This window comes from Delphinus delphis, chromosome 2 (genome assembly GCF_949987515.2).
Source record: "Delphinus delphis chromosome 2, mDelDel1.2, whole genome shotgun sequence".
NCBI lineage: Eukaryota > Metazoa > Chordata > Mammalia > Artiodactyla > Delphinidae > Delphinus > Delphinus delphis.
Genome location: NC_082684.1, coordinates 37,205,467 through 37,225,214, shown reverse-complemented (window position 1 = coordinate 37,225,214; position 19,748 = coordinate 37,205,467). Strand labels below are relative to the sequence as shown.

The 19,748-nt window shown below is 47.9% G+C and overlaps 1 protein-coding gene across 1 annotated transcript in view; it reads right to left on the bottom strand.

Annotated features, from left to right (window-relative positions):
• SPTB (spectrin beta, erythrocytic) overlaps positions 1–19,748 on the bottom strand; it is a 124,151-nt gene that overhangs the window by 47,847 nt on the left and 56,556 nt on the right. Inside the window, exons 3-5 of the mRNA XM_060004400.1 lie at positions 2,837–2,988; positions 1,390–1,563; positions 310–401 (exon numbers count right to left, since the gene is read on the bottom strand). Coding sequence (XP_059860383.1) covers positions 310–401; positions 1,390–1,563; positions 2,837–2,988 — 418 coding nt within the window. The remainder of the gene's footprint in view (positions 1–309; positions 402–1,389; positions 1,564–2,836; positions 2,989–19,748) is intronic.

Here is a 19,748-nt window from a genome sequence, read left to right as displayed (position 1 = left end):
GAGGGGACTGGACCCTTCCTGAGCCCCTTCAACAAGAAGGCAGCCGTTAAGTCACACAAAGAGGCTCCCTCGTCAGGTGGGCCCAAGAGACTCTCGCCCCCAACAGACCCCATGGTCTGACCCAGGCAATCTGGGGATAGAATCCTGTATTCAGGGCCTGTAAGAATCAGGTCAGGATAGACTGGGCATCAACTACATCCAAACGGATGTAGTTCTGGGTGATGGCATCTATGTCCCCTGGGGACGGCAATGCTTGGGAGGCACGGGGGCTGGTGAGGAACGTGGTAGTGGCTGGTCCCCAGGGCATACCCTGCCGTCTTCATCTGACACCATAACAGCAATGCGTCCTTAGCTGAGCGTGTCTCGCGACCTTCCTGAGTCTGGACAACGATGTCCTGAATCTGTGGGCACAGGAACAAGAGAGGGAAGACTTAGATTTGCATCTGACCCAGAGCCTCCCTGCTCTCCCTGGAAGGCCTCCTCCGTCCTTCCTCCTCTGTAGCCGTCCATCCGGTCGCCAGCCCTGCAGCTGCCCCGCAGCCTGAGGCCCCGGGTCCTGGAGGCCTGTTTCCCTGCCTTGTCAGCTTCTCCACGTCAGAGGAGACCGCTTCAACTTGAAACCCTAAGGGGAGGCCAAGAATAAACAGCAGGATGGCCTCATTCCTCCTCAGGAGGTACGATGCCACCTGGGCCATGGAACGGCATGAATGTTGGAAGGTACTGTATTTTGATGATAGCAGCTCCTCTTGCCTTTTCATCCTCCCCAATTCTGCTCTTATTACCGTTTCATCGTACACACCCTCAGAGAGTGAGATTGGACACCCAAGACCACTTGGGTGAGATCTTCAGGCCAGGAGTTGTGTGTTATCTTCCTTCTCCCTGCCCCTCCCTCCTCCAACTAGGTTCTTTCTGTCCCCAGACCAGCAGGTGGAAGGCTCTGCTTTCCTCCCCTCGTGCTTTCTAAATTCCTTGCAAATAAGCGGCCTTGAATTTCAGGGTGGGAAGAGAAAAGCTTCTGAGTGAAAACCATAAAAGCAGATCTTCTGCACTCTTGCAATTTCTGAATCAAACTATTTAAAAAACCAAAAAGTGACTCACGTGGGGGGAAGGGGACGAAAGTAGGTCTTCCAGCCAGATCTCAGCCCAGCTACTAATTTCTATCCTCTCTCTCAAAAGACTACACTATGGACTGAACAGCTCATCCTGAGCTTCCGCAACTTGGCGATGCTCAGGATGGTTTCTCCTTCCTATAAGCATCATCCCACAGGACGGGCTTCTAGCCTCCCAGAACGTGCAAACACTCGCACTTAGTCACCATTTTCTAAGATTCCCAAACCCAGTCTGGCCCAGGGAAGCTCCCTCCACCCGCTCTGCCCCCCGGGAACCCACCTGGAAGCGGAGGATGATGGTCCAGATGAGGCCCAGGACCAGGCGGTGGTTGCCATCCACGATGTCGTGGGAGCCCATGTTCTCCAGGTGCACACGCTGCTCCTTCAGGAACTGCAGGGCCTTGTCCACATTCTCCAGGCAGTGGATGCGCATCTTCCCCTTCGTGGGCTTTGGCTGAGGGACAGCATTGCCCCGTGGGCATGGAAGAACCTCATGGTCACGCGTGGACCAGCTCCGGTCATCAGCAACCACCCTCCATGCTAAACTCCAACTCCCATGCTCACTCCTTGACACTTTTCAACCCCATCCTTTCAGCAAAGTTCAGAGGCTCCCTCTCTTGAGCACCCAGAGCTCTGCAAGTGGGCTGCATCAGTACTGTTCCTGGGTCTAAACAAAGGCTTCTGAGTGGGTGATAAGTGGCATTCAAATATAGTAACACAACAGGTAGTTCGTTGAGCACTTACTATGTGCTAGGCACAGTTCTAGGAACTGTTTACTGCTGGTTGGTGATAAGAGTGGCTTTTAGTGTGGTGACTGATAATGAGTCCATTCTGCCATCCAACCTCCTCCCTCCCCACCCCCAAACGGCCTCAGTCAAAGCTCAAGGGGACCCCCATTGATGAGTAACTGCATCATCTGAAGGTTTCTTAGCGGTAACTCTCTCTAGTGGGGTAAGAGGCATTCTTTAACTTCAGCCTGGAGTTGAAAAGGCAACTGATGAATGTGGTACCTTTCATTCAAACCCTGAGGTCTTAGGCTACTACATCAGGTAAAGGTATCGGTTTACACATGGGGGAAATGAGGCAAAGAAGGTCCTGCCTCATAGGCCCAAGGTCATAATGGAAGTAACTGAGCAAAACATGAGCCTTGATCTGGTTCTCCTGCAGGGGCAACGTTACCACCGGGTGGGTTACAACTAAGAGGGCCTGTGATAAACTTCCACTTGTTAGAGTGATGGATACACAGGAAAATATCTTTCACACTTTCCTCCTCGTTCCAAGAAGGAGGCAAATTTTTCCAGCTGGGTAATGGGATATGTCTTAGCCTGCGCAAGGAGGCTGAGGGTGGGCCCGCTGCAGGCCAGTCACAGATAACCAGGTGCCAAGAGGAGACAGTCAAGACCTCTGCATGGCTTCTGGGAGGAGCATGAAGGGGTGGGAGCGGCCAGAAGGAGGCAAGAAATTCTGAAATGCTTCAGCAAAATTAACAAATGTTTTGATGATATATTAGATGGAAAGCCAGGCATTTATGCTGGGACATATTTAGATGAACACGTTCAGAGAACCCAGTCAGCCACACGGACACCTCACATCATTAGTACTGAAACCTCCCAAAAGAACAGGGAGAAACCTTGGAAGGCCATGAGAACTGGAGAGGCCCCCAGACCATGTCTGTCCTGAAGAGGGGACAGAGCACCAGCCACTGGGCCTGGGGAAAGGGGCTTTACCAGCATCTCTCCAGAGAGCACTTCCAACAGCCTGATAAGCATCCTCCCATCCCGCAGGTCCTTGTAGAGGTCAGTGATGCGGCAGGACACGCGCGCCAGGTGCGAGTTCACCCATTTTGTGAAGGTTTTCTTCTGAACGACTTCCCGCTCATCTGGGTGGGGAGAAGAGCCTTGGGTGAGGTGCCTGAGGTTGGCAGGGTCCATTTGCAATGTGACATGGGGCTGAAGGGTTTTTCACCTTAACCCCAGAGTTGCCCCATCCCTGGCAGAGGAGGTCAATGTATCCATTCCATCCCCTTCTGAGGAGCATTTCTGACCAGAGCGTAGCCTTTTGGCTTCACAGGTCCACGTGCCATGACTGGGGCAATGAAGAGGTAACTTCCACCACCACGGTATCAAGACACCCCTAGTCCAGTCACCTGCTTCCCTGTGCGCATCTGAATGCCCTGGACCACTGGGCCAGCGAGCTCAGAATTCAATGCCAGGTTCACCCGTCCACCCGTCCAACAAATACTCCCTCTGCCTAGAATGCTGTCTCTCGGACCCTCCAGCCCTCACCCCATTCACCTAACTCCTAGTCATCCTTTAGGAGTCAGTGGAAACAGTGCTTCTCCGGGAAGCTTTTGTGACCTCTCGCCTAGGTTCTGTCTCCCCTTGTGTGCCCTGACCCCTGCATCTGCATTTCTCATTTCTCTCTCCTCATATTCAGATGAGTTGAAAGTCTGTCTTTCCTGCAAGCCTGCAGGCTCCTTGAGCCCAGCAAAATCTGTCTGTCTTGTTCACTTCTGAATCCCCAAGGCCTGGAGTCTGGCACACAGTAGGTCTCCAGAGCTGCACTGTAGCTTACCATGCAGAGGTTTATTCAGCTCCTACGCCAGGCCTGCTGAGACATAAAAGAACAAACCGCCTGCCCTCAAGGAGCTGCTGGCAGGTGGAGGAGAGAGATGTGCATGGAAACAGTGAGATCATGTGGAATGTGTGATCCATGTAGGCTGAAGGGTAGTGGGGGCTTGGGCTGGGGGCTGTGCATGGCACTAAGCTCTCCTTCGCTCCCGCAGAGTGGCAGGCAGGATTTTCCATCTTCAGACCCGGGAAGCTGACATGCCACCCCCAGCCTAAATCAGCCTCAGACCAAACCAAGCTTCCAGCCCAGGCTGTACCAGTTCAGGTGGGCTACCTTTTTTGTGTGTGTGGTACGCGGGCCTCTCACTGCTGTGGCCTCTCCCGTTGCGGAGCACAGGCTCTAGACATGCAGGCTCAGCGGCCATGGCTCACCGGACCAGCCGCTCCACGGCATGTGGGATCTTCCCGGACTGGGGCACGAACCCGTGTCCCCTGCATCGGCAGGCGGACTCTCAACCACTGCGCCACCAGGGAAGGCCTGGGCTACCTCTTAACACCTCTGTTAAAATATATACAGGGTACTGTAAAATAAATGCTGGTACCTATATGGTTAGGGCTGGGAAGCTTGATCAAGATGCTGGAGAGAGGACAGAGGCTGGGACAGCAGAAAGAATGGGGACAGGGTGAAAGAGAGAGAGAAGAGGGGCAGAAAAGATAGAAACAGGAAGAGAAGTTTGCTTTAGTGAACAGTCTGTGGCAACCTGCTTCTGGGCACTCTTGCGGAGGATTCTAGGCAGGAGATGACCAGGCTATGTGGTCATGGGCCTGGTCCCTGGGGGGGGGGGGGCATGGAGGGTCCCTGGGGAGAGTGTGCTCAGGTTGGTCACAGTCAGGGCAGACTCCGAGCTGTCCAGCCAGGGGAAACTGTAGGTGCCGTGGGAACAGGCTAAATGTCTGCTCAGCTGAGCCCAAACTGTGGAAGGGCTGGCTTCTTAAATTATTAAATGTCTGACTTAATAACAACAAAAAGAGGAGCCCAGCCAGCATGGCCTCGAGGGTATAAGCCTGGCAGTTTCTGAGGCTCACAGCATCAAATTCCTTCCTACTTCATGGCTATTTTGGTGTTAGGAACTCAGACCCTTTATTCGCTTATTCATTCATTCAGCAATTGTTCACTGTACAGCTGTTAGGTGCCAGGCTCTGGGTGGAGGGGGAGGCAGCCAAGGACACGAAGGCGCCCCCATCCTTGACGCAAACTCCGTTATAAATATGATGAGTGCTGGAGTCACATGAAAAGAATTCTACGGAAGCCATCTAAATAAGACTTCCAAGAAGAGCAAAAATACTACTAGCGACTCTACAAATCTGTAATAAATATAAAATTAAAATGCCACTTGTTTGTTCTGGGCCTCTGGGCAACGGTTCAGGGGGAAAAGCCCCCTTACTCTATTGGACCACTTCCCTGATTTCAAGGACTGCTTCAGCAAAATGTAACTAAAGTTCTGATGATATATTGGACGGAAAGCAATTGCATTTATGCTGGAGCATGTTTAGATTCAACAGAGCCAGCCTCAGTCCCACGACGCTCTCCCTAGAGACCGGATCTGTGCTGTAAGAGGCTAACCCTTCCGACCGGTGGTGGAGCTTTGTCTAAGGGGCTGGAATTTGTTGCCCCTCTAGAGGTAAGTGTCTCAAAAAGTCAAAGTCCTTTCTTCCCATCTCCTTTTCTTGTCTTTAAGAATCTAAAGAGTTCATTATGTGGGTCTGAGACCTGTTTATTTGTGCTCAGCAAAGGGTAAGGAAGAGCTGGGCCGTGGAATTTAATTCTAGGCTGCCGGGCTGGCACACACATCGGTGCAGATGTAAATCACCCTTAGATCTCTCCAGTTCTCAACACACAAATAATGCTCCCTGGGCCCCAAAATGCTGGAGCTGCAGGTTTAGAGCTCAGGTAGGAGGCCTCCTGGCTGCATTTTACTTGAAGGCTGGGGTGCAATTGCCCAGGAACCCCAGTATCCTAAAACAGTCTGCAGTGTTGAGATGGGGGAAAGGTTCTGCGAGGCTCATGACGGTCATAAGGAGAGGAAGGCCCAGGGGTGGGGATTAATTTCCATCAGCTCATAGCCCTGGCTGCTCTGCATCAGCTCGCTCAGTGCATCCACTCCCAGCAGGCACTCAGTGGAGCGTTCTGAGTGCAGGAGAGGCGGGAGGCCCGGAGTGTGTGCACAGGCCACGGAGGCAGCTGAGCATTGGGCCTGCTGTCCCCAGGAGACCTGGGCCATCCTGCAGGGAACCGCCGTGGAAAAGAGGCCTCAGCAAGGCCCTGCCATGGGCCAGGCCTTATTTCCAGAGCCCTAACCCTGCCAGTGAAGGGGAAGCGGGCAAGTCCACCAGCACGGCCTGAATCAAAGCTACCAGAACCTCAGAAAATACTCACATCTCTGCAACCATCGAGCTCGGGGCCTCTCCATTGCTGCCTGTTCCTCTCCCCTTTCCTTCCTAGGCTGTGGCCAGCCTCCTTCTTCCCTACAAAACTCCCCTTCCCCTCTGACCAGCTAGCTAGAGTCACTGTCTGGATATTGTGACCAAGTGCCCTTTCTTTTATGTCCCCCCTTCAAAGGTTTAATTTAAGGTCAGATAAACCCAGCAAAACTCAAGTGTTTACCCACTAATGAGTTCATACATGGAAAGTGCTTAAAACAGTAGCCAGCACACAGAAAGAAAGCTTGAGGTAAACATTAACTATCACTGTTATCACTGCTGCTACTATCGTTACTGCCTATAGGGCCCAGATGCTGCAGGGAGCACGAGGCAGGCTCACTCTCCCCAAGGGCCTCGCAATCTAGTTGAGGAAACGAGACACAGACCCACAAATAATTTTGCAACCACACAAGAGATAAAGGGCAGTTCATTTAATAATACAAAGGCTGTCGCAAGGTAATATTGGATTAGTTACCAGATAAATGGCACATACAATAAATGGTCAGGGGTGAAAGAGGAGAGAGGTCATTTCCAATTGGGACACTCAAGGCGGGGCTCGTGAAGAAAACCACTTTGCACAGGCAGAAGAGGAAGGAGAGGAGCCACAAGATAGAATGCATAAAAGGATGGAGCTTGTTCAGGGGTTGTTGACTAGCTACAGGTAAGAAGAAAACATGTGGAAAATAGCTTTTATATCGGATGTGGAAAGCCTTGAAGGAAAAGCTAAGAAGTTTAGATTTAATCCTAGAGGTAAAAGGGGTGGCAGGATCCTTTCCTGAAACAGGAATTTGGAAAACCCCCAATGATAATAAAAAGACAAAACATTTCAGCTTAAATTTTAAAACAATTGTGTAAAGTCCATATAAATCTATAAAGTCTCCCAAGGCGCACCAAAGATTTGAACAATTGGAAAACTCACACCCAATTCTTGAATAGGAAAACTCAATATCATAAAGATGTCAATTTACCCTAAAGTTATATATTTAATATTATTTTAAAAATATTTATATTATATAATTTAAATTTGGGGGGAAACTAGACAAATGATTAGAAAACTTATTATAAAAATAAACAAAAACAGGGTTCCCTGCTGGCACAGTGGTTGAGAATCTGCCTGCCAATGCAGGGGATGTGGGTTCGATCCCTGGTCTGGGAAGATCCCACACGCCACAGAGCAACAAAGCCCGTGCGCCACAACTACTGAGCCTGCGTGCTGCAACTACTGAAGCCTGTGCACCTAGAGCCCATGCTCCACAACAAGAGAAGCCACTGCAATGAAAAGCCCGCACACTACAACAAAGAGTAGCCCCCACTCGCTGCAACTAGAGAAAGCCTGTGCACAGCAACGAAGACCCAACACAGCCAAAAATAAGTAAATTTATTAAATAAAATAAAATAGCTAGGAAAGTTTCAGAAAAGAAGAGTAATAAAGGGTAACCCACGTTCCCAGGTGTTTTTTCTAACAAATATTAAAGTATAGTAAAAAGTTATAATGATGAAACTGTGTGGTACTAGCATATGAATATATAGACACATCAATGGAAGAGAAATAGTCCCAAGTATATATAGGCATTTAATATCTGATAAAGGTGGCATGTCAAATATGAAGGGGAAAGATGGATTATTGGGTACAGGGTGTTGACAAAACTAGATGACCATTCAGGAAAAATTAAGTTAAATTCATATCTCACACTCCAGGATAAATTTCACTGTGGTCAAAAATAGAAATGTAAAAAATAAAACCATAAAAATACCAAAATCAATCATGATAGAATGTTTTTTATAATGTTAGTGTAGAGAAGGGCCTTCTAACTCTGAAACAAAATCCAAAAGCCATAAAATAAAATAAAAGATTGAAAGTTCAACTGCATCAAAAAAAGTTCTGTGTGAGATAAAATACCATAAGCAAAGTCAAACAAGCAAGGAAAATTATCTGTAACTCATATCACAAAGGGCTAACTTACCTAGTATGGTAAAGAACATGTACAGATTAATGAGGAAAAGACCAATAATCCAATGGCAAAATGGACTAAGAATGTGAACAAAGAGTTAATAGAAAAAAATTATAAAAGTCTCTTAATGTATAAAAAGTTGTCCAAGCTATTTATAATAGAAGTACAAATTACAAGTATACACATACACACAAACTTAATATACAGTCCTTAATTAGTTTGAACAAACTAATCATAAAAGTCATCTTTGAGACAACTGGGAAAATTTGAATATTAAGTGGGTATTAAATTGTATTATGGAATTCTTAATTATATTAGGTGTAATAACAGAATTATAGCTAGGTGGGAAATGCTCTTGTTATTCAGATATTCATACTAAAGTATTCTGATAAATTAAGTATTCTAGTAAAATGTCATGATAAATCTTCAATTTACTTTAAAAATACCTCTACCCCAAAATGGACAAGCAAATATGGCCAAATATTAACAGTTAAATCAAGGTGATGATTCTTTGTACTTTTTCTCTACTTTCTTGCATGTTTTAAAATTTTGATACTAAAGGTCCAAAAGCGAAATGAAAGTACATCAAGACACTATGTTTCACTTATCAGATGCACAAAAATCCAAAAGTGTGATAAAATACCACATTGGCAAGGATGCAGGGGAAAAAAACATTCACACGTTGCTGGAGAGGGTATAAAAGGCAATTTGGCAAGACGGATCAGAATTACAACTATACGTATTTTTGGACCCAGTAATTCCACTTCTAGGAATTTATCCTTCAGATAGACATACATTTACAAAATGATCTACATACGAGTTAATTCATTGCATTTTTGGAAATAGCAGGAGATTGGAAACAGCCTAAATGTCCACCAATAGAGGACTGGTTAAATTAAAATTATATGTCCATACAATGGAATACTATATCTGTTAAAAGAATGAGAAGGCTACTTGTGTACTAATATAAAACTATCTTCAAGATACATTGGGTGGGGGGACTTTCCTGGTGGCGCAGTCGTTAAGAATGCAGGGGACACGGGTCGAGCCCTGGTCCGGGAAAATCCCATATGCCGTGGAGCAACTAAGCCCGTGTGCCACAACTACTGAGCCTGTCCTCTACAGCCTGCAAGCCACAACTACTGAGCCCACGTGCTGCAACTACTGAAGCCCATGGGCCTAGAGCCTGTGCTATGCAACAAGAGAAGCCACTGCAATGAGAAGCCCACACACCGCAACAAAGAGTAGCCCCCGCTTGCCACAGCTAGAGAAAGCTCGCGCGCAGCAACGAAGACCCAATGCAGCCAAAAAAAAAAAAAAAAAAAAAAAAAAGATACATTGGGTGGGGAAAAAAGAACAATAAGGGACAATGTATGGTGAAAAAAAAAAGCTGAGAAAAACAATATAGACCATTTGCTAATATATGCATAAAACATTCCTGGAAAGATACATGAAAAACTGGTAACACTGGCTGTGGGAAAAGAACTGGGTCTGGAGGACTGAGATGGGAACGAAACTTATTATTTGCCCTTTTGTATCTTTTGAGTTTTACCTACCGGGTGTCTATATTACTTATTCAATACAGAAATACACTTTTCTTTTCTTTTTTTAAAATGAGCCAGTTTCCCAAGGCTCTATCTGTTTGTAGAACACATGGAAATATATTAACAATCATCATTTTTTTTTTGGCTGCGCTGCACAGCTTGCGGGATCTTAGTTCCCTGACCGACCGGGGATTGAATCTGGGTTCCTTGCGGTGGAAGCGCAGAGTCCTAGCTATTGGACCGCCAGAGAAGTCCCACACTTTTCTTTTTCTAAAGAAAATATTAAACTTTTTCTCACCCCCTTCTCCAAGATAGTTTAGTTCCTTTGTGCACCCCTGCGTCAGGGCCTTTTCACCAGACAAAATTCATAAACATAGTCAACCACCTGAGCCCACGAGAGAGGTGGGAGGGAGAAGAAGGTGGTTTATGAGCTGAGAACACTCCTGTGACACCCTCTCCACCCTGGGACAGAGCCTGGGAGTGAGGTCGGTGGGTCTTGAGGGCAGCGAGGTACACTCTGCCCCACTGTGGCCACACAGCCACTCTAAGGACTTGCCCTCTAGAATATTCCCTACAAGGGTATCAAAGCGCACACCTCCCCTTAGGGTCAAGGCTCTTTCCTTCTCTTATGTTACACCTCTCCAGACTTCCTCTTGGTTCTTCCTTCAACCTCCCTCCACCATTCTTGCCAGTAGCACAGTAGCTGCTGGCCCCGCCCACTCTGGTACCTACTCTACTTCCTGAAGTCATGGACATCCTGGAAGTTTGTCATTAAAAGTCCCCAGTGGGGCTGTTATAAAAATAAGCGCCTTTTACCCATTGGCTGTTCTTGAGCTAAATGGTAAAGCTGAAATATCTTATCTTTGGAAACAGTCACCCAGTTCTAGGACCATCTATTTATTCCTGCCATGGCTTCCTGTAAAATTCCTTGACTGTTTCATGCCTCTCCCTCTTTTCTCTGTTAAAAAATCTGCTCTCAAAAGTAGAGAATAGCAGCCTATATATGAAGAAGGTGGGAGAAGACCTTTCAGTGGCAAGAAAGGATATTATAATACATTCTGAGGGAAAATTCAGATTATAAAACCACATGCATAATATGAACCCAATATTGCAAACCTATATGCATAGATGCAGAGAAAAAAGCAAATGTTGGGCTATGTTATAGCTGGGTATTAAGACTGTGGGTGACATTTTTTTGCTTATCTATGTTTACTAAAATATCTGCAATGAACATGTATTACTTTTATAGTAAGAAACGACAGATGTCATGAAGAAAAATAGGGTATAAAACTCAAACCCCGAGGAATAAATGACTGATGAAAATCAAATAGGTATGCTTCTTGAGCAAGTCTGTATTTTTACCAGCCCATGGCTTTAAGCTATCAGTAAAGCTAGGTGGTCAGAAAGGCAAGTGGGAGAAAAGGCACCATGGGAGGCCATGGACCACTAGCCTGGGCCTGGAAACAAGCATTTAATGTTGAGCCCTTTGCAGGTTTACAACTTGGGATTTCCCTCCTTCTCATGTCAGGAAGCCAAGAGCTTAGGGAACCTGAGCAAGGGATACTTTAACTCCCATGAACTTGTGACAAACCTCAATGACACACATACCAATCCATGATAAAGCCTAGCACGGGGCAGACCCTCAGGGACACATCATAAATGATGATGCTGACACAAATTCTACTCTTCCTGTTTAGTCTGGAGAGGAATTTTTCTTTCAACCAATCCACTTTCATTACACTGGTATTGTGAACAGCAAGAACATAGCTCTCCTGCCCATAAGGATTTAAGATCCAACTAGGGTTGATTCTAAGAGAGAACTTTAAGATGCTTACTACATATGCAAATGCACATTTGAATATATACATACTCTTTGATGTGTAAGAATGAAGCACACAAGACTGACTCTAAAAGCGATCAGAGTTGAACCTAAGATGCTGGTTAACTAGATCTGGGTACATTAATACAAAGGAAGACTATACAGCCATGAAAATTATAATCTGCACGTTTACAGACATGAAAAAATATGCATAATATATTGCTCAGTGAAAAACATTCTAAGATTATAGATAATGTTACTATTTATACATATACATGCACAGTCATATATCCATAGGCATTACAATATCTATATGGGATATTAACAATGCCTCTAGTTTTCTCTTTCTTACCTGCTTTTCTAATCTTTTCTACACTAAATATATATTCTTGTGTATTAAAATGTTTAAAGATACAAAAGCAATCACCCTAGTTTTTAGAAAAATAGTTTTTATATATTATAGGAAAAGAGAAGTTATCATAGAACAGTTTAAAGTAAAAAATTTTTTCTGAAGAAGGCTAGTTTTGATCTGGGGCTTGAAAATGATAATGGTTTTAGAATGTCAGGGAAGGAGAGGGGGTCTTGTTCAAAGCCTCTGGTGGAAACTGGCAAATGTGTATTTGTGTGTGCATGTAGGTATGTGGGTGCATGTTTTGGGGGTGAGGGAGAAAAGCAGTTAATGCATCAGAGCAAAGGAGTCAAAGGACAGTCTAGGGAATCTGAACTTTATACTCTGGGAAAAGAAGAGCCAGATAAAGTGACATTTCACTAAAAATTTGTGGGAGGATAAAGATTCTAAGTGCCCTGCACAAATGGGATTGGACAGGGGAGAGGCTGGAGCCCGGGAAACCAGCTTGGAGGCGGCTGCAGAAGTCTGAGGTGCCGTGGCCCCACTAACATGTGAACTATGGAAATGAAATGATAGGAGCTGATCTGGACAGCATCACAGAACAAGGGTCAGCTAGCCCTGGCAGGTGACAGCATTTGGAGGCTGTGAGACAGAAGTAAAAATGAGTTCAGGGTTTTGATCAAAGAGGCTCTAGAGGCTGGTGGTGAAAGCAAAACTTTCCCATTCCGATGTATCAGGTGGGGTGTGGAGGGGGAGATCAGGCAGGTCTGAGGGACATTCGAGAAAGCTCAAGTGCTGTAGCCTCAACAGCACAGGGCTGATGTTAACACCCCGGGATTCCAGTCTTGTCCTGGCACTCCCTGCCATGTGACCTCCCTCATCTATAAAGGGGATGGTGGTAGCTATACCTTGCCTACTTCAGAGTGGCTGAAGGGGCAGTGAGATCATCTGGTTAAAAAGCACCTAGAACACTAAGCAGCTGTATAAACACCAAGCACTGTTGTCACGCACACAGGTGGCGGCTGCATGGAGAGATGACCCTCGCTGAGAACACAAGGCTGCAGAAGTCAAGATGGTCCGGGAACCCAGCCTCAGCCTAGCCTTTAATAAACAGAGAGAATTTCTGGAGAACCCACTGATTTACTGAAAAGGATCAATTCCCTTCCCCAAAGCCAGGAGCCGAAGCTCCTCGGTTCAGGGTAAAGGCGTGTGGTCAGCGCTACCTCAAGGGAGATTCTTCCCAGGCTACGAGCTGGGAAGACCTCCCGCATCAAGCCCCTTGTGTTACAGGTGAGGAAACTGAGGCCTGGAGGAACAGAAAAGTAAGTTGGCTGAGGTCACCTCACTGGGGAAACTCCATGATAGCCGCAGGAGGACAGAAGAATGACGTGTTGGGGATGGACCACTTTCTGCTACCTGTGGCCACCAAGCTGACCCTCATTGCCACCTTCTCTTTCCTGGACTTCTGTGCAGCCTCTCCACAACCTGTTCTCCCCATTGAGGCCAGAGTGGTCTTTCAAAGCTAAACATAACCAGGTCACTTCTTTGTGAAAAGCACTTTTATGGGTTGGGAGCAGTGCCATCCACCCAGCCCTTTACTAAAGCCCACAGCCCCTGTCCTGAGAGCCTACAGCTCTCCCTGCTAAAGGTTCCCACCCTTTGACCCTTCAACTCTGCCACTCCTTTGCAAATAATCTCCTCATTAAACTCCTCAGCCACCGCTTTAGAGTTGCCCGCTGCTTGGCCAAGATACCCATGGCTTTTAAGGCCCCCGTGATGTGGCTCCTGTCTGCCCCTCCTGTCTCCACCCACCAGTCCACACTCTCACTAAAACAAGCCCCTACTCATCCTTGGGTGAGTTATAAGCTGTGGGTTACGTTATAAACGCAGAGTTCCCAGTTAATAGCATTTATCATCATTTGTCATGACATACATGTCTATATGTACAAAGACACATGTGTGATTATCTATTTCTCACTAGACTGTAGAACAAGGTGCCCTGGTTGATCCAGTTTCCAGAGTCTGAAGGCCAAAGGGTTCGGAGGCAAAATTCTCCCAGAGACTAAGCTGCTACCAGCCTCCCTGTCATTCTGTCTCAGTGACATGATGAAAAGGGAAAATGAACAATTGCCACAGATGCTCTGAAAATGACATTCTTGGCATCTCTTCAGCCAAGCAGCACACAGGGGGGACCCCATGGGGGAGAAGGGAGGGAGTGCTGGCTGCTCCCAGGAGCCAAAAGCACAGTCCAGGCCTGGTATCAGAACCTGCCCTTGGGAATGAAGCTGACAGCCCATAGGAATGTCCCAGAGATGGAGGAGGCTATTAACATGGCTCACTCAGACTGCGCCGCACGGGGAGGGAACAGAGTCTCATTATTAACCTCGGCGTATTAATATTTGATAAAGCATCTTCACGATGATAGATAGCAGTCACCCAGAACAGGGGAACAGCTGTGGTTCTGCAAAGCATTCTCAAAGAGGAGGAACAGTTTTTATCAAGAGGGGACAATGGGAGAAAGTGTTATGTCCTGGGCAGGGGAAGCTGCCCCGGACCACACAGTGCAGGTGGCACACTGGCCTCCCTCGTAGGTTGGTCTACACAGGTAACTGGCAGGTTTCTCTGCACAGTGGCCTGTCTCAGGGGAAGAAGGAGAACTCACAATGGCTGACCTCCAAGAGCTGCTGAGCCAATTATGTTTTTCTTCTGACAGCACATTAAAATGATTGCTGATGATTAAAGATATTTCTGTGAATAGTACATTTTCCCAATATCTAGTCTCTAAATAGAACTCCATTCCGTGTTTTGAAATCTGAGAAGAAAACATTTTAAAAATTTCTCGTTAATGACACCATCTTTGTTCTCACAGGTAGCTTAAGAGAGACATTTGGGCCATGCACACCTGATGCCTTGGTCTCCAGCAGCTGTTTTTGAAACTGTCAACTTAACAGGCTGCCATGCAAGAAGCACCCCTGTGCCAGGGGTCAGGTTGCTGACCCCTCCTGGCACAACTGTGATGGAATCCTGCTCTCTGAAAGAAATCATTCACCCTTTGGACACAAAGCCCTTCTCACACAACTGGGGCACCTGGGCTCAGAGTCATCCTGGTGCAGGTGGGGTGAGACTAAGCGTCACTTTTTGCCACCAGAGTCAGGAAGGAGCCCATACCACCCTCTCTGGGGAGTTTCCGGAGGGTCCAGGCTGGTGGGCAGGGAGTGCCAGGGTCTGAGGACCACTGTCCTAAAGCTCTGATGGAATACCTGCCGGTCGCAGAACTTAACCTTGGGGCCTGGGCACAGTGGGTCTGGAAGACATTCAAGGTGCAGAGTGGCAGCGACCATGTGCTTCAGGGTACAGGGACACGGCCTGCAGTGCACCCGCTGCCCTGTTGCGTTCTCTGAATTGTCCTAAAGCAACCTCACCTCTGGCCTCACCTCATTTCTAGTAAGAAGGCTACAAAGAGAGAATGTGCAAAGGAAGCACGTCTCTAGTTTGAAACACGACTTGGATTCTGATTTAAAGGCACAAGCAGAGTGGGCTACATAATTTCGTGCATTTTGTCTTAAAAGGGAGGCTCTGTGTAGTCTGTCCCTTAGTAATTGTTCAATGAGCCAAAAAGGGGGAGAAAGGACGTGTCAGGTCCTCCCCTCCTCACAGCCTCCTCTCTGCACTGCAACCTTCCAGATGCCTCTGCATCAGTGAGCTGGAAATCACACAGCGGGCAGCACTGGGGATGCGGGGAGGCTGAGCTGTGTGCGTGCATAAGGCAGGCAGGGGATGTGCGATGGAGGCTAGTGCACAAGGTTTCTCTTTTCAGGGCATCTTTCTGTTGCCTTCCTCCAAACCCCCCCCCCCCCCACCACCACCACCATCCCTGCCCAGTGCGGCCACATCTGCCCCGAGGCAGCATCCTCACCCAGATCACAGGGGTCCACAACAGGTGCGAGGGTGCGTGCAGGCAGAGGCCTCCTCTGGGATGAGGAAAGAGGGCAAGAAGGGCAGGCGTTCTGGCCGAAAATTCCCCGCAGCCCGCAGTGCTTCATCCCTCATTCAGACCCACAAATGTTTGCCTAATGGCGCCCAGTGTGAAGGACAGGAAACGGGGTGAGTGATGATGAGGATGGCTCGAGGAGACACTGGGAGCTTTTTTTTTTTTTACTGAAACTCGAAGGCTGGAACCTCTTGGAGGGATAGGAACTTGGGCTTTCCAGCTGCTCCCCTTCCTCTAACTTTCAAAGCAAGTCTGAAAAGTAGGAGGGGGCCAGAGGCAGTCATCAAAGCAGAGAATGGCCTCCCGTTCAGGAAGAAGCCTCAGGACTTAGCCACCGCTGAACCTCAGGAAGCGCTGTCAGCTTCAGAGGCTGACACTGAGCGCAACATCTGCCCAGGGACCTACCTGCAAATATTCCTGCTGGGCCCCCAACCCTCCCCTTGGCATGCCAAGGTCAAATCCATCCCCATCCAGGAGCCTCCTGCAGTGTCTTCTTACCCACCTCCCCTTTCGCTTTAGTCAGGCTGATCCAGTTCTGAACCCAGAGTAATTCATTCTGGAGAGGAGTCAGGTATTTGTATACCAACGTGGCAGTTTCCAGGCAGAATAACCAGATGCCTTGTTTATTTCGGCCCTGGGCGGAAGAGCCGTGAATGGTCTGAAAGGCTGAACAGGGAGTGCTTCCTTTGGAGCTGAGAGGAAGATGACTTAAGAGGCAGAATAGATGGGGTCCAGCTAACCTAATGCAAGTCCTCTAACCACAGGTCACTAAGCAGAGAGGGGCCAGGAAGAGCTGCCACACTAGGAAGAGCATCTCACAGGGCCTCACCGTCCTCTGGTTTCTTGGGCCTTCCTGTCACTCAGCTGATGGCAGACACACACCTGGGGTCTAGGCTGGATGCCTTTGGAGAAAGATCTGCACAGCAGCGGGCTTCATCCCCATGGCCCCTGGGTCCCTGGGGACCAAGCCAAGAGCTCGAAGGGCAAGCATTAGCCTAATTCCGCTGGTCCCTGGCTCTTTTTTCCAACCCAAGCCTTCTAAGATGAAGGAGGGTGGGGGTTAAGAGGGAAGAAACTGGCCCTGGAACAGGCCAAGGTAACTGGGACATTGACTGAGCTGATGAACTTGAATATCTGAAGTTGGGAGAAGAGAAGGGACAGAAAGATACTATTCCTGGGAGTTCCCTGGCGGTCCAGTGGTTAGGACTCAGCGCTTCCACAGCCAAGGGCCCAGGTTCGATCCCTGGTGGGGGGACTGAGGTCCCACAAGCTGCAAGGCCAAAAAAAAGAAAACAAAAAGAAAGATACTATTCCTAAGAAGATTTCCTATAAATACTAACATTCACCTAGTATATTATTAATAAAATAACTTTCATAAACCTTATATTACTTGATCTTCACAACTACCTTGGGAAAATACTACTGTCTTCATTGCATAAAACAGGAGATTGGGGGCTTCCCTGGTGGCGCAGTGGTTAAGAATCCACCTGCCAATGCAGGGGACACGGGTTCGAGCCCCGGTCCGGGAAGATCCCACATGCCGCGGAACAACTAAGCCCGTGAGCCACAACTACTGAGCCTGTGCTCTAGAGCCCGTGAGCCACAACTACTGAGCCCCTGTGCCACAACTACTGAAGCCCACGTGCCTAGAGCCAGTGCTCCCAACAAGAGAAGCCACCGCAACGAGAAGCCCGTGCACCGCAACGAAGAGTAGCCCCGGTTCGCAGCAACTAGAGAAAGTCCGCATTCAGCAACGAAGACCCAACGCAGCCAAAAATAAAATAAATAAAATAAATTTATAAAAAGAAAAGCCCAGGAGATTGACTGAACTGTCCTCCATGGCAGTAGCATTAGCAGTGGAACCAGGACCTCAATCTGGGTCTTGTGACATTTTCCTCCTCATCCCAGGACCTTCGATTTGAGATGGGAAAGACCAGGCCAACATCTCCAACGCTGCCATGTATACGTACAAAGCAGATCACCGCCATCTTTTAAGAAATACAGGGCTGCACGCCTTCCTTGCCGTAGTACTCCTGGGAGTGGGGGAGTGGCCTCAGAGCACGCTGGAATAATAGGGACCAAAGGCAGCCTCTGCTTCCTAAGCCTCTTTGGAAAGGCTGACCCCGCCTAGACTGCCAAGTCAGCCCCGAAGACGGCACTGAAGAGAAAAACGTCAAGAAGTTAAAACCAGTGGGGAGGTGGGTGTGGGAGACTGACGCTCCCTTTCTCTGCTCTGCCTACCCAACCACTCTACTTTGGACCTTCTCAAAGCTTTAGTTTCTCCCACAGGTCACTCAGAGTGGGCTCTCAGGAGAGGAAATTCAGTAAACTGGTTAGGGTTTTCTTTGTTTTAAAAAATCCTGAATGGACCCCAAACTTGCATGTTTACTTGTTAGCCAGATGTTCTAAATGACTAAGGTCCAGGCATGCAGCTCTACACTCTGCGGTTCCTCTCCTTCTGGGGGGGCTTTCAGATGCTTTGATAGATGAGATGCACACTCGTAGTGAGGAACAGGCAAGGCTGATGGAGGCCCCTTCCTGCTCAACCCAGTTCTACCAGTTTCCCAGGCTTCGCATCACTCAGGCCAGGCTACCACACAGACCCGCCAACTGGACCAACTCTTAGCCCATCGGCCTGTTAGAACCACACACACCCTTCAATCCCCGGCCCCAGGGCCACCTCTTCCATAGACAAGTCCCTGATGCTCCCGGCATCTCCCCCTTTGTTCTCTCATTGCTATTTAATTATGTGTCTTTCCCATAGTTCTTCTCTAATTCTACTCATGCTAATTAACGATGAACATTGTTCACTTCCCTAATAGATCATAAACTCCTCAGGGACGCATACTATATTGAATCCAACTCTCTGCTCCCCTCCTCTCCACATTCATGTCTGGGTAGGGGTTTAGCTTTACACATAGTAGGAACGTGACTGATAATTGTTAAAATGGAATTTAGCTCGATTTCTTAAAAAACAGGTTACCTGTGAAACACGAAAGACAGCCCCACTCCTCAAGCTGTCCTTTGGCAAACTTTATGGAACACAGTACCGCTCTCCCTCCAGCTGTATCCCAGGGTCACTGCAGCCAGACCCAGCCAGCATGAGACACAAAGAAGGTCACCAGACTGGCAAAGGCAAGGGTTCCAAGTTTGGTTATTTAAAGAGGTTAAAATTACACTGGGGTTGGTGCCAGTAAACATCCCCTAGGAAAACCAAGGAAGGATTTTGTGGGGTAAGGGATGGTGAGGAGGAGATGAAGGAAGAAGAAAGGGAGTTTCCTGCAAAGAGCAAGGACCAAAAGGGTGACGGCTGAGACCTGAAAAGATTCTCCACTGTGACAAGGGAATGAGCTATCCCATCCCTTTTACAGGGATGGGAAACCCAGACACTCCTGAGGTGGAATGTCATCATGGCCTCAGAGGGGCCCTGCTCTGAGTCAAGGTCAGTTGGAGACCCAGGCACCTGGGAACAGACTGGAGGGAGAGAAGGTGGAAGGAACCTCAGAGAGGGCCACAAGGAACCTCAGAGAGGGCCATGAGCGAGGGGCACTGGGAGAATCAGCCCAGAGAGTGCTTATGGGAAGGCTGTGCCCTTCAAACAAGGCAGAAGATGGAACAATCGATGACGGGGAAGCGAGTCTGATCTGACCCATACACCACCCCATGTAACCCAAACTCTCTTTATTGGTCAAGGACTTAGGGTCAGAACATAGCTACCCTGGGCAGGGCTCCATGGAGGCAATGGTCACAGGGGTTGGAGGGGGGAAAAATCCCAAGAATCAGATCTCAGCCAGCAGGGGGAGGAGAAGCCATTTCCACTAGAGATTAAAGATTCCCTCTCTCTCTCCCTCTCTCTCTTTCTTTCTCCCTCTCTCTCTCTCAGACACACACACACAAATCTATTATGAACCTGCTAAGTAAAAATCTAATTCC